We start from the raw sequence: 13,674 nt of genomic DNA on the forward strand, positions 1-13,674 counted from the left end.
GGTCATGATCTTGTGGTTTGTGAGTTCGAGCCCTGTGTTGGGCTCTGTGCTGACAGCTTGGAGCCTGGAGCCTGCTTCGGATTCTGTGTCTCTCCCTCTCTCTGCCCCTTCCATACTCATGCTCTATCTTTCTCTGTCTCTCAATAATAAATAAATGTTAAAATTTTTTTTTTTCCCTAAAGGAAAAAAAAAAAAAAAGCAACGTGGATGAAACACGGCTGCCAAAGAAGCACCACACACCCCTGGGTTCAGGAGACCTCATGGGCAGCAAAAACTGTTCAAAAAAGACCACTAAAAAGGGGATTAGCTATTTTCTGTTAGGTTTTAGTACCGGGTTCCCAGTGATTCGACCCCAAAGTGAAGCAAGTTCAGTGAAAAAACTGATATATCAGCATATATTTACTTGTGAGTCTTTGCAAGCACAGCTTGGAGGTCTGATAACAATCTCAATCTGTACAATATCCGTGCAGTACAGGGCCAACCAGTATGTACTTCTTAGCTGTGCAATGGTAAGGATGACAGGGACAGTGCTCTGATGATTATCATCCCAGTGTCATGAACGGTCTGTAAAAGATGGCTTCGTTGTGGAAAACAACAAAACTGGATGTAAAAGTAAAATGCAAACTTGTTTCGTTAAATCCATCTCCACTGAAAGCCAGAAATTGCTCTGTGGTTGAGAGTAAGAGTCAAATCCCCTTTTATGGAAATATTTGAATACATCAAGGTTTTCTGTTGGGTCTTATGGATCTGGACAGAACATCTCCCCTTTTCCTTTCATATTTTCCTCATCCTCTTCTTGCAACGCTGGTTGAAAACAGGGGAGGACCCCATGAGGCTATCAGTGGAGTGGGAACCATAGCTGCTGTCTGAGTCATCGGGGCTCTGGGGGATTCCAGCTTCACTCATCCCGGACATGGGCTCCTCGAAGACATCACTGCCCAGCACACCATGCCCAGAGACGTTGCCTTCTTCACTCTCTTGAGGCTCCATTTTCACATGGGCCAGATTCCAAAGAGGGGAAGCATTTACCTCCGTGCCTAGCAATGGAAGAACACACAACTAGTAGTAAGCCAAGGCTGGAACACAGCAAAACAAATGTTTTACCCAGGGCAGCCTTTAAGCTCAGTTTTTACTCTGATTCTGCCTGGCTGGAGAATATGGTTGTTATCTTCTGTTCAAAAAGCTACCAGCTCCAGGGGTGCCTGGGTGGTGGCTTAGTTAAGTGGCTGACTCTTAATTTTGGCTCAGATCATGATCTCATGATTTGTGGGTTCGAGCCCCACATTGAGCCTGCTTAGGATTCTCTCTCTCCCTCCCTCTATCCCTCCCCAATCACCTTCTAGCGCTCTCTCTCTCTCTCTCTCTCTCAAAAATAAAAATTAAAAAACAAACTACCAATTCTGAATATTTTCCTTTCCACTTCCTCTACTCTCCTTTACCCCACCTCACCCACCCTCCCATTTTCCCTAAACCAGGGAAGTAAAACTACACATGTACAAAGATTCCCTGTCTCATGGCCCAAAGGCAGGCACAACCTCGTTGTGCCTTGTTGCCTTCTTGTTCAGGTATTGTTTCTTTCCTTCCTTCTATAAAGCTGTCCTATTTTCCTGCCTTTTGAGTCCCTGGTCCTCTCTCATATTATGAACTTAGTGATCACTACAAAATGCTGGCAGCAGTTCCCAGAATGCTGAAAAGAGACATGGTTCCTAAGTCTGCAACAATTTCTCTTCGGCCCTCCTGTCTGTGTTCTAGCAACACTGTGGTTATTACTTCTTCCATGGTGAAAGTTCTCTGCTCAACACCTAAAACGATGTGGCCTAATTCTGTTTAGGATTTGTGCATTGATGAAATGGCCATTTATATTTGTAAAAAAAAAAAAAAACAACAGTGAGTATCTCGACTAATTTGCAATCTACCTAACTTAAGAATTGCTCATCCTGGTTCCTAAGGTGATCACAGAGTCTGGAAGAAGCAGGCACCTCTAACTGGATAGCCCTATTTCAATCCCTTTCAGCTACAATTTATTGGGAGCACTCTAGCAAGGAAGCCCAACTATTCAAACAGCCTTGAGCAATTAACATTCCTCTATTTAATCTGGAAGTTGTCTAATGAGTAGAAGCATCAGGAAAAAACAGTACAGCATACTAAGTGATAAAGGGGGCATCTGCCCACCCATATGGGTCAGCTAAATTAACTCTGGCAATCAATAGGATAACACATATTGAATCTATATCCTAACTTGGAATGATTTTAAATAATGCCTGTACAGTTGTGTTAGTCCTCCCTTCACTGATTACAAAGAAAAGAATGTTGGTATCACTAGATCAATGAGGCTGTATTTGTTTTTAGACTTTCCAATCTCCTGCCGCCCACACTTTTTTTTCCTCCCATCTCCAGAGTTTGATTCCAAAATGCAGGGTGCTGAGATTGGCAGATCTCCCAGAATCAGAGTCGGTTGATTTCTCTTACTTGAAGCCTGTGGCGAAGCCTCGACCTCCAGGTTAGATGGGAAGCGCTCACTCTGAGCCCCGAGGACTCCCATGGGCAGTGACTGGTCTCCAGAAGTAAGGTCAGCCTCCAGCTCCTCACTGACGGGGAAGGTGATGTCACTTACAGGTTCTTCCTTGATCTTTACAGGTTTAGTGTCCTCTGTGGCCTTCTCAGGATTGACAATCCTTTCATACTCCTCAGATAGTTGCTTACTAATCTGTTGGCAAGCAAGAGTCATTTTTCCAAAGGAATGTTAAAAGCAAGGTGGATAGTCAGCTTGTGGCATCCCATGGAAAAAACATCATGTGAGTATGAATAAAGCAACCACTGCTGATGGAAGGAAATTTTTTTTACTTTTTTTTTTTTTGAGCATAGTTGACACATGGAAGGAATTTGTGTAAGGTGTTGAGTTTGCATTTGTAAATGACAGAGACATGTAAAGAAAAGTTGTTTGCAGAGACTTTGTGTGTCATTAATTAAGCTACACAAAGGCAAAAGAGGTTTTGTTAGAGATAAATCAGAATGGGGACAAAAGATTATATTTTTGTCTGTAAAAACTGTTGACATATGCACCCTAGGTGGATAATGAATGGTGTAGGAAATCTGAATTGCTTAGCAAAGACTTTTTTGTTGGGTGTTAAAAAGTCCTTATCATATTTTAGATTTGGGAAAAACAAAACAGTGAACAAATGACTTAAGGCCACATAGGTTAAAGAGATTAGATATTTCTGGTTCTAACCCAAAATGGTATCTCTGCCCCCTCTTCCACCCTTGGGCAGTATCATCTCATTCTGTTTGGTTCTGTTTTTCACAGCACTTAATGCCAGCTGAAATTGTTTTGATCATTATTTATTTACTTGTTTTTGTTTCCCTCTCAAGAATACAAGCTGAAAGAACTTGTTCACTGTTGTATCCCACAGTGCCTGACTCAAAATAGGACTCAATAAACATCTGATGAATAAAGCATGCTAACCACATTCTCTCAAACTCTACATACCCGTGTATAATTTCTTCCAGAGGAAGTGTGATCACTAAATGGAGCCACTCATTGGCTAAAGAAGGCCCCTGGGTCTGGCCAGGTCAGCGATGAGGCCGATGGAACACAGCCAGGGCCAGGAGGAGAGCATGTCAAGTCCACTCTGTTCCAAGACCCTGTACCCTGCTCTCTAGGGTAAGTGTTGTGGGATCCTGCTAACACCCCTACATTATACACTTTTACCCACTTCTCATGGGGTCACCTCACCTGTAGCATGTAACTGTGATAGTCCTTGATGCGGTGCTGCCAGAACTTCTGGAGGGAGAGCACACTGCCAATGCCCACTTCATGGAATACTTGCTCCATAACGTCAGGGAAAGGAGTCTGCCCCAGCCGGGCCTCCCGATCCACAGCGAAGCGCAGCAACTTGGTGAATTTAAGGCAGTACTCGTGTGCCACATCAGTGAGGGTCTCCAGGACACTTTCATTAGCACACTCAAAGCCTGCGTGGGCCAGGATTGTGGCCACTGCCTGGTAAAGGAGCTGCCGACAGGAGTGCCAGCTGAGTTCCGTCACAGGTTCCCCCTTCCCACTGAAAGGGGACACATGGCAATGTTATCAGTGCTCTCGCACAGGGGTAACCTGTCCTGTTTCCCTAGGAGTTTTATAATTTCGGTCAAGCCGCTGGCCCAGCTTTCTAGGGGATTCTATGCAGATTACAGAGCCCAGTTTCATCTTGCTGCGGCCAGCGCAGGTCTCAACAACTCACAGTCATCTCTGAGCTCCTCCAAGTACACAAAGCTTTAATAGGCAATACGTGTCTATGACAAACAATATAAAAGAGTGTCAGGTAAATAGGAAGCTTCCTTTTACCATCCTGATATTGATCATTTGTAGGAGATAATAAAATTTAACACTAGAGCTGAGATACTGCTCAGTGGTGCTCTAGTTATTTCCCCACAACATAGTTTCCTCATATGCTGGGTGATAAATGGACTTTCAGAAATTCACAGTCCCAATTAGGAGATTCTTCTACAACTAAAATAGACCATTTGTGAAACTGGGAAAGCAACTCAATTTTACAAAAACAATTTAAAATACATACAGTCTCCAAAGCATTTTTATCCTACCCTGTGTAAAGAAATGGGTAGGGTCCCTATTATTCCCATTTGGCAGGTGAGGAAATTGAGGTTCAGAGGGGCTGACCTGCCAGAAGTTGTACAGGTATTATCAAGAGGTTGAGCTTCTAACTTCAGATCCTATGTTCTTCATAATACTGTGCTTGCTTTGGCAGCATATATAATATGTTCTTCATAATACACCATTTTGTCCTAATCACTGCTGTAGAAATCTTTTTTTAAATTAAATTAAATTAAGTAATTGTCTGAGAGAGAGAGCCAGAGAGAGAGCGAGAGAGAGAGCACGAGTGAGGGAGAAGGGCAGGGGGAGAAAGAGAGAATACCAAGCAGCCTACACACTTAGCATGGAGCCCGATGCGGGGCTCAATCCCACGACTCTAGGATCATGACCTGAGTCAAAATCCAGGGTCGGATGCTTCACCCACTGAGCCACCCAGGCACCCCTGTAGAGATCTTAATCTGAAAAACAAACAAACAAACAAAAAAAAAACAACTTAAAAAAGCTGCCTGGTCTCCTAAAAATAACTTCTAGCAAACTTCTAATTACTTAGAAAAATATAAAATTCCTATCTTCTGTCTCCCTCTGACAAAGGAAGTAAATGGATAAAATAAGGTACAGACTTGGCATGTGTCCCCATGTGCTGTACAAGGGGGCTTGAGGAGCTATCCACCCACTTTACTATCATCTGCTCAGAAGCAACTACTGCAATCCACATAATAGCTGGAAAATAAAACCAACTGCGAAATAACTTTTCATTTACTATTTCCACCATCATTTCCCATGGCCAGGCTCCCTAGGCCAAAAGCTAAAGGCTCAGAAGTACCTAATAAATAGCTAAACCAGTATTGCTTTATTTGAGTAATGCATGGACTTATTTCAAAGGACAATAATTTTTTTAGCACCCCCATAGCTGATGCAAATTATTTCTATTAAACAGTTTCTTAAGTATGTATAAAACAAACTAGTTATAAGCTTCTGATGGTTACAGCTCTTCCTAACAATTAAAATCAGAAGTTTGAGATTGGAAGAACAAATATTATTAAAATCCCTATACTACGCTAAGCAAACTACACATTTAATGCAATCCCTATCAAAATACCACCAGCATTTTTCACAGAGCTAGAACAAAATAATTCTAAAATCCTAAAAAAGACCCTCAATAGCCAAAGCAATCTTCAAAAAGAAAAGCCAAGCCAAGCCAGAGGATCACAATTCCAGACTTCAAGTTATATTACAAAGATGTAGTGATGAAGACAGTATGGTACTGGCACAAAAATGGAAACAGAGATCAACGGAACTGAACAGAAAACCCAGAAATGGATCCACAACTAGATGGTCAACGAATCTTTGACAAAACATGAAAGAATATCCAATGGAAAAAAAGACAGTGTCTTCAACAAATGGTGTTGGGAAAACTGGACCACTTTCTTACACCATATACAAAAATAAATTCAAAATGGATGAAAAGACCTAACTGTGAGACAGGAAACCATCAAAATCCTAGAGGAGAACACAGGCAGTATAACATCTTTGACATTGGCCGTAGCAACTTCTTACTAGATACATCTCCTGAGGCAAAGAAACAAAAGCAAAAATAAACTATTAGGACTTCATCAAGATAAAAAGCTGCTGAACAACAACAAGAAACAACAAAACTAAAAGGCAACCTTCAGAATGGGAGAATATTTCAGAATATTGCATATTTGCAAATGACATCTGATAAAGGGTTAGTATCCATCCAAAATCTATATAAAGAACTTATAAAACTCAACACCCAAAACCAAACAATCCAGTTAAAAATCGGCAGAGGACATGAATAGACATTTTTCCCAAGAAGACATACAGACGGCTAACAGACACATGAAAAGATGCTCGACGTCAGTCATCATCAGGGAAATACAAATCAAAAGTACAATGAGATATCACCTCACACCTGTCAGAACGGCTAAAATTAACAACACAGAAAACAAGAGATGTTGGCGAGGATATGGAGAAAAGGGAACACTCTGAACACTGTTGATGGGAATGCAAACTGGTGCAGCCCGCTTTGGAAGATAGTATAGAGGTTCCTCAGTAAGTTAAAAAGAATTACCCTACGACCTAGCAATTGCACTACTAGGTATTTACCCAAAGGATACAAAAATACTGATTTGAAGAGTTAAAAGGATACATGCACCCTGATGTTTATAGCAGAATTATCAACAATAGCCAAATTATGGAAAGAGCCCAAATGTCCATCGACTGAGGAATGGATAAAGAAGACATATATATACATATATATATATATAAAATATATACACATGATATATATGTATTATATACATACATAATATAGATATATTACATATCTATAGTGGACTATTTCTCAGCCATAAAAAATGAAATCTTGCTGTTTGCAATGACATGAATAGTACTAGAGAGTATTATGCTGAGTGAAAGAGGTCACAAATACCGTATGATTTCACTCATATGTGGAATTTACGAAACATATAGATGAATATAGGGGAAAAAAAGAGAGGCAAACCAGAAAACAGACTCTTAACTATAGAGAACAAACTGAGGGCTGCTGGAGGAGAGGTGGGCAGGGGGATGGGTTAAATGGGTGATAGGTATTAAGGAGGGCACTTGTGATGAGCACGGGGTGTTGTATGTAAGTGATGAATCACTAAATCCTACACCTGAAACTAATATTACCCTGTATGTTAACTAACTGGAATTTAAATAAAAACTTGAGGGATACCTGGGTGGCTTAGTCGGTTAGGCGTCTGACTTTGGCTCAGGTCATGATCTCATGGTTCGTGAGTTCAAGACCCACACTGGGCTCTGGGCTGACAGCTGGGAGCCTGATCCTACTTCGGATTTTGTGTGTCCCTCTCTCTCTGCCTCTCTCTGCTCATACTCTGTCTCTCTCTCAAAACTAAATAAATATTTAAAAATTAAAAAAAAAAAAAAAACTTGAAAAAGAAAAAAAAATTAGAAGTTTTACACACAACTACAGAATTCTAAATAATAGCATCGGGCACCTGAGTGGTTCAGTCAGTTGAACATCCGAGTCTTGATTTCAGGTCAGGTCATGGTCTCAGGGGATTGAGTCCTGCATCAGGCTCTGTGCTGAGTGTGGAGCCTGTGTGAGATTCTCTATCTCTTTCTCTCTCCCTTTGCCCCACCCCCCTACTCTCTCTCTCTCTCTCTCTCACTCTCTAAATTAAAAAAAAAAATTTAAGTTAAAAATAAGTAACAGCATCAATTTAATATGATGAACAACATAATTTTGTTAAAGCTAAACTGCTTTCAAAATGTCAATAGGGTACTGATCACCACAGAGCAAGTTTTCTTGTGCCATGCATGTAATGACAGTTTTCACTATTCCTAGGACTTTAGAACCTTCGATTATACAGTGCCCCAGGACATCATCTGGTCTCCATCTGGCCCAACTGCAACCCTTACTTATTAAGCCTATTTCTGTTTTCTCATTAATTTGGGACAATTAAAATAGTAGTAACTATTATCATCAATAAGCACATGCAATGAGTAATATGCAGTATTATTTATGGGGTTGGTTTTTTTTTTTTTTTTTAGCTAAACACATATTTAACCTGAATCTAATCTCGAGGTAATAATCAGCAAATCCAGTGAGTGGGACATTCTATATTCTAAATGACCTGAACTCTTAAAAAAGATTTAAATTGCTTTTTTTTTTTTTTTTTTTTTTTTTTTTTTTAAAGAGGAAGCTATTCTGCTTTAAAAGACACTAAACAACCAAAGGCAGGGGTGCCTGGGTGGCTTGGTCGGTTAAGCGTCCGACTTCGGCTCAGGTCATGATCTCACGGCCCGTGAGTTCGAGCCCCGCTTCGGGCTCTGTGCTGACAGCTCAGAGCCTGCAGCCTGTTTCAGATTCTGTGTCTCCCTCTGTCTCTGCCCCTCCCCTGTTCATGCTCTGTCTCTCTCTGTCTCAAAAATAAATAAACGTTGAAAAAATAATTTTTTTAAAAAATAAAAAAATAAATTAAAAAAAACAACCAAAGGCAATGCATGAATCTTTGTTAGGTTCTGGATTAGGGAAAAATATATCTACAAAAGGTATTTTGGAGAACTGGAGTAATCTAAACTGGGCTTATATTATTTACTTAGTGTTCATTTACTTTGGTGTGATAATAGTATTGAAATCACATAGGAAATTTTCCTTATTCTTAGGATAAGGTGAAGAATTTAGAGGTGAAAGAATGCTTAAGAATTAAGGGGTAAAATATTGGGATATGTGCAGCTTTAAAATATTTGACAAAAAAAGTGTGTATGTGTATATATTATATATATATTTATGTGTGTATACACATTTATACATATGTGAGAGAAAATAAATGTAGCAAAATGTTTTTTTTTTTTAATTTTTTTTTTTTTTAACGTTTATTTATTTTTGAGACAGAGAGAGACAGAGCATGAACGGGGGAGGGTCAGAGAGAGGGAGACACAGAATCGGAAACAGGCTCCAGGCTCTGAGCTATCAGCACAGAGCCCGACGCGGGGCTTGAACTCACGGACCGCGAGATCATGACCTGAGCCGAAGTCGGCCGCTTAACCGACTGAGCCACCCAGGCGCCCCAAATGTAGCAAAATGTTAACAATTGGTAAATCCTGGTAAGGAGTATTTGGGCATTTTTTGTACTATTTAAAATTTTTTTCATGTTTATTTATATTTGAGAGAGGGAGACAGTCAGAGTGTGAGTGGGGGAGGGGCAGAGGGAGAGGGAGACACAGAATCTGAAGCAGGCTCCAGGCTCTGAGCTGTCAGCACAGAGTCTGCTGTGGGGTTCAAACCCACAAACAATGAGATCATGACCTGAGCCGAAGTCGGATGCTTAACCAACTGACCTACCCAGGCGCCCCTCCTGTACTATCATTTAAACTTTTCTTTGGTCTGACAAACTTCAAAATGAAAACAAAAAGTAATTATTTCGCGCCAAATGCAAACTTACACACTGAAACCTAGTAGTAGCATTAGGTTATAAGGCAGTCATTCAGAGGTCTTGGAATAGGGCTTCTCAAACTTAAATATACACACGAATCTTCTGGAGATCTTGTTAAAATGAAGATTCTGATTCAGCAGGCTATGTAGGCCCTGAGATTCTGAACTTCTAACAAGCTCCCAGGTGATGTTGATGCTGTTAGTCTCCGCCCAGGTTTTGAATAACAAGGATCAAGAACATTTTTTTTTTTTAATTTTTTTTTTCAACGTTTTTAATTTATTTTTGGGACAGAGCGAGACAGAGCATGAACGGGGGAGGGGCAGAGAGAGAGGGAGACACAGAATCGGAAACAGGCTCCAGGCTCCGAGCCATCAGCCCAGAGCCTGACGCGGGGCTCGAACTCACGGACCGTGAGATCGTGACCTGGCTGAAGTCGGACGCTTAACCGACTGTGCCACCCAGGCGCCCCAAGAACATTTTTATATTATTTCTTAAATGATGTTATCAAAGTGAAAATACAGTTGATCCATGAACAATGTGGGAGTTAGGGGTGCCAACCCCCCGCCCCCGCCATGAAGTAGAGAATCTGCATATAGCTTTGACTCCCCCAAAAGTTAATGATTAATGGTTTACTATTTTTTTAATATTTATTTATTAACTTCTTTTTAGTAATCTCTATACCCAACACAGAGTTCAAACTCACGACCCTGAGATCAAGAGTCACATGCTCTTCTGACTAGGCCAGCCAGGCACCCCAATGACTAATAGCCTGCTATTAACTGGAAGCCTTAGTGATAACATAGAGTCAATTGACACATATTTTGTATATGTATTATATACTATGTTCTTACAATAAAGTAAGCTACAGAAAAGAAAATGTTACCAAGAAAACCATAAGGAAGAGAAAATACATCTACAGTACTGTTCTGTAAAAACATCCACATGTAAGTGGGCCTGCACAGTTCAAACTGGTGTTGTTCAAGGGTCAACTGTACACAATTTAAACATCTTACATAAAACTTAATGGATTCCTGAGAATATGAGAATAAGTCCATGAACCTAAATTTTAAAACACTGAGCTAAATCCATAATATACATTTTAAATGAAATAGAAAGACTACACTCTGTGGATTGTGAGGCCATGGCTTCTTTCACATACTGGGGTAGTTCCTTGCTCCTAGCAAAGTGGCTGGTATAGAATAAGCACTCAAATATTTGTTACCTCAAAAATAAAAGATGCAGGGGAGGCTGTTTGGCTCAGTCGGTTAAACTCAAATTCTTGAATTCGAGCCCCGTTGTCAGGCTCTGTACACTGACTGCATGAAGCCTACCTGGGATTCTCTCTCTGCTCCTCCCCTGCGTGTGCTCTTTCTCAAAATAAATAAATAAATAAACTTAAAAAAAAAAAATAAATAAAAGATACAGATTCTGGATTTGAAGATCAGTTCAAGTCTTAGACTTCCTACTAATTACCTGAGCAACTTTGGCCATGTCAATTACTCTTATCCTCAGTTTCTTCACAGGAATGCTATTACATGCTGAACAGTGTTGTGCAGATGTTTTGAGAAAAGTAAAATAGAGCAAAGCCTTGTCTTACCGATAAAAGTCACTCTCTGGATCACTGTGCCGAATCTGGAATGGTGCATTGGGATTCTTACAGTCTAAAGGCAGGAGGTCATCAGGAAGAGGAGGTGACCCAGGGCAAGAGGGAAGAGGTTCATTCTCTTCAGTCTTTACGCCTTCTGTCTGCTGCTGACTCTGGGCCTGAGCTGTGGCAATGAGGTTGCGCAGACGTCTGTTGTGCTGGATCAGCTGAATGGTATGGATGGTGAGGCTGCATGGCTCTGACGGGATGTCCAGCATAGTTGGGGGCTTGGGCTTATTGGCTGAGGGTTGATGCAGGGGTGGGTCATGGACTTCCACAAGACGGAACTCCCGTGGGAGTAAATCAAAGGAACTCCTGTTGGTCTGGCTTGATGAGATTGGTATCTCTCCCCAGTATCTCAACATTTTGGAATAAGAAAGAACTTTCACGTTAAATGTATTGATAACCAAAAGCAGTGTTCTTAAGTCTTAAATCTCTTATAGGCTTCTGTAGTAGAAAAATATGAAGTCTGGCCAGTTATTGACATAAAAAGTAGGCTGTTCAACACGACTTAGAATATGTCAGTGTCAGCAACGCTGTAGGACCAAAGACGTTCTCCCTGAAGAAATTAAGAGAGATACAACTGTTAGATGCCAGTCACCACAGTCACACACAATGACAATTCCTACTGGACTGAGCCATAGGTGGCATTTGGGTCATTAGGAGACTAACAGCTGCAATAGTATTGGGCGCTCTAGTGTCCGTGTTTTCCATCTCACCCCACTAACTCATTACTAGAACTATCATCGTGCCCAATCTTGAGCAATTTGCAAGGCAAGATACTTAAATGACACCTGGAATATTTCTCAGAGTATCTTGACACATCTGTCCTGAATCAGTAGGAGAAAAGGGAGTAAAGATAGGAAGAGGTGGTTCTTATTCTGTGTATGTCAAAAACATGAGCAATATTTCAATGGATCCTGGTGGAAAAATTTATTGACCAGTAGTCTAAATGGTTTTAGGCATTGAACTTCTGACATACATAGGGAAGAATCTGAGTGATTTCTGCTGCCTCCTAATTGGCATCCCTTACTCCAGTCTCTCCTTGTGTCTAATCTATTCTCCAGTGCTGCTAGACTTACTCTTATTACAACTCAGATCTAATGGCTTCTCATTACCTATTGGAAAAAGTCAGCCAGAATTCTTTGGTTTACCATTGATCAAAATTTGCAATCTGACTTCAACCCACCTTTCCAGATTCATTGCCCATATGTCTCTTCAAGCTGAACAAATGTTTACCAAATGCCACGCATTATGGAAGAAGACAAAGACCACTGCCAGATCCCCGACCTGAGGTGAAGGAGAGAAATATAAACAGACTATTTTGATATAAAAATGTGCAGAAAGGGCTGCTCTAGAGACACAGACCTGGTGCAGTGAAATAACAAAGAGGGAAATTACTACCCTAGTTCTAACATATATCATGCTACTCAGTTTCTTGAGAATCCCATGTATTTCCACAAATTGACCCTTTAAGTTGTGATCTGCCAGAAATGCCCTGCCACCCACCACATTCTTGGCAGACTTTTATTCATTCTTAAGTATAGGTTAAGTTACCACTCCCCATCATCTCCCCAGTAAATCTCCCTTTATTATATTCTCACAGTACTTCTGGTGTTTCCATCACAGCATTTAGGCATGGATTTAAACTAGTACTTATCTCAATCAATTTTATTCTCTCATCTATCTCCCACAACCATGATCTTTGTACCGTATCTGGCACACAGTATACCCGGCATTTAGTGAGCGCTTACTATGTACTTTATTGTTTGATTCGGTTTTCCCAACTACTTCAGTTTTTAAAGGTGGAAGCTAAGGCCCACTGTCTTTCCCAATATCACAAATGACCGAGGGAGACAATCCAGACAGTCAGGCTCTTAACCACTACACTATGCAGTCTCAATAACTGGTTTTGGAAAACAAACAAAAGAATGAACAAAGAAACGGATCAATGAGGGGACACACAAAAAATCGCCCTCTTCCTTAATTTCACCGAAAAGAGGACGAAGAACAGGCACCAAGCTCAAGGAACGTCCAGGTCCCTCGGGGCTCCTCGGTCACGGTCAGCAGGCACAGGCGCCAATCACAGGATCCTGGGGTCTCCTGATGCCCGGAGCAGCCGGGAGACGAGGAGGTCTGGACCTGGACGGAGGCACTATTCACTGCCGCTTCGCAGGAGCTGGGCTGCGCGACTATACGACTCGGAAAGGCCCGAGGCGAGGGTCGCGCCAGGCCCGGAAGACTGGCTTTTGGATTAGTGGTCCCAGGCTGCCGGAAGCGCTTCTGCTCAAGCTGGCTGTGCCACAGGAAGTCATTGCTATCCGGTTGCAACCTCTAAAGATGTCCCCGTGCTGATAGCTCCTCGGCCGCCTTTTACTGTTTTGTTTTTTGTTTTTTGCTTTTGTTTTTCTTATTATGACCTGCCCTTGATACTCATCTCTTCGTAACGTGGCAGGTGG

The 13,674-nt window shown here is 41.3% G+C and overlaps 1 protein-coding gene across 4 annotated transcripts; it reads right to left on the reverse strand.

The window, feature by feature from the left end:
* Window positions 1-381: 381 nt before the first annotated feature.
* Window positions 382-13,506, reverse strand: SUPT7L (SPT7 like, STAGA complex subunit gamma). Of its 4 annotated transcripts, none has more exons than XM_058682889.1 (6): window positions 13,234-13,506; window positions 12,405-12,505; window positions 11,168-11,774; window positions 3,734-4,058; window positions 2,470-2,707; window positions 382-1,037 (listed from the first exon to the last, which is right to left on the reverse strand). In XM_058682889.1, the coding sequence occupies exons 3-6, from the start codon at window positions 11,578-11,580 to the stop codon at window positions 775-777; spliced, it is 1,239 nt and encodes a 412-aa protein (XP_058538872.1). In that variant the 5' UTR covers window positions 11,581-11,774; window positions 12,405-12,505; window positions 13,234-13,506; the 3' UTR covers window positions 382-774. The 4 variants fall into 4 exon arrangements, with proteins under 4 accessions (XP_058538872.1, XP_058538871.1, XP_058538873.1 ...); XM_058682888.1 differs by having other exon boundaries at window positions 13,209-13,506; XM_058682890.1 differs by lacking the exon at window positions 12,405-12,505.
* Between the last annotated feature and the right edge of the window lie 168 nt (window positions 13,507-13,674).

This window comes from Neofelis nebulosa, chromosome 9 (genome assembly GCF_028018385.1).
Source record: "Neofelis nebulosa isolate mNeoNeb1 chromosome 9, mNeoNeb1.pri, whole genome shotgun sequence".
NCBI classification, from domain to species: Eukaryota; Metazoa; Chordata; class Mammalia; order Carnivora; family Felidae; genus Neofelis; species Neofelis nebulosa.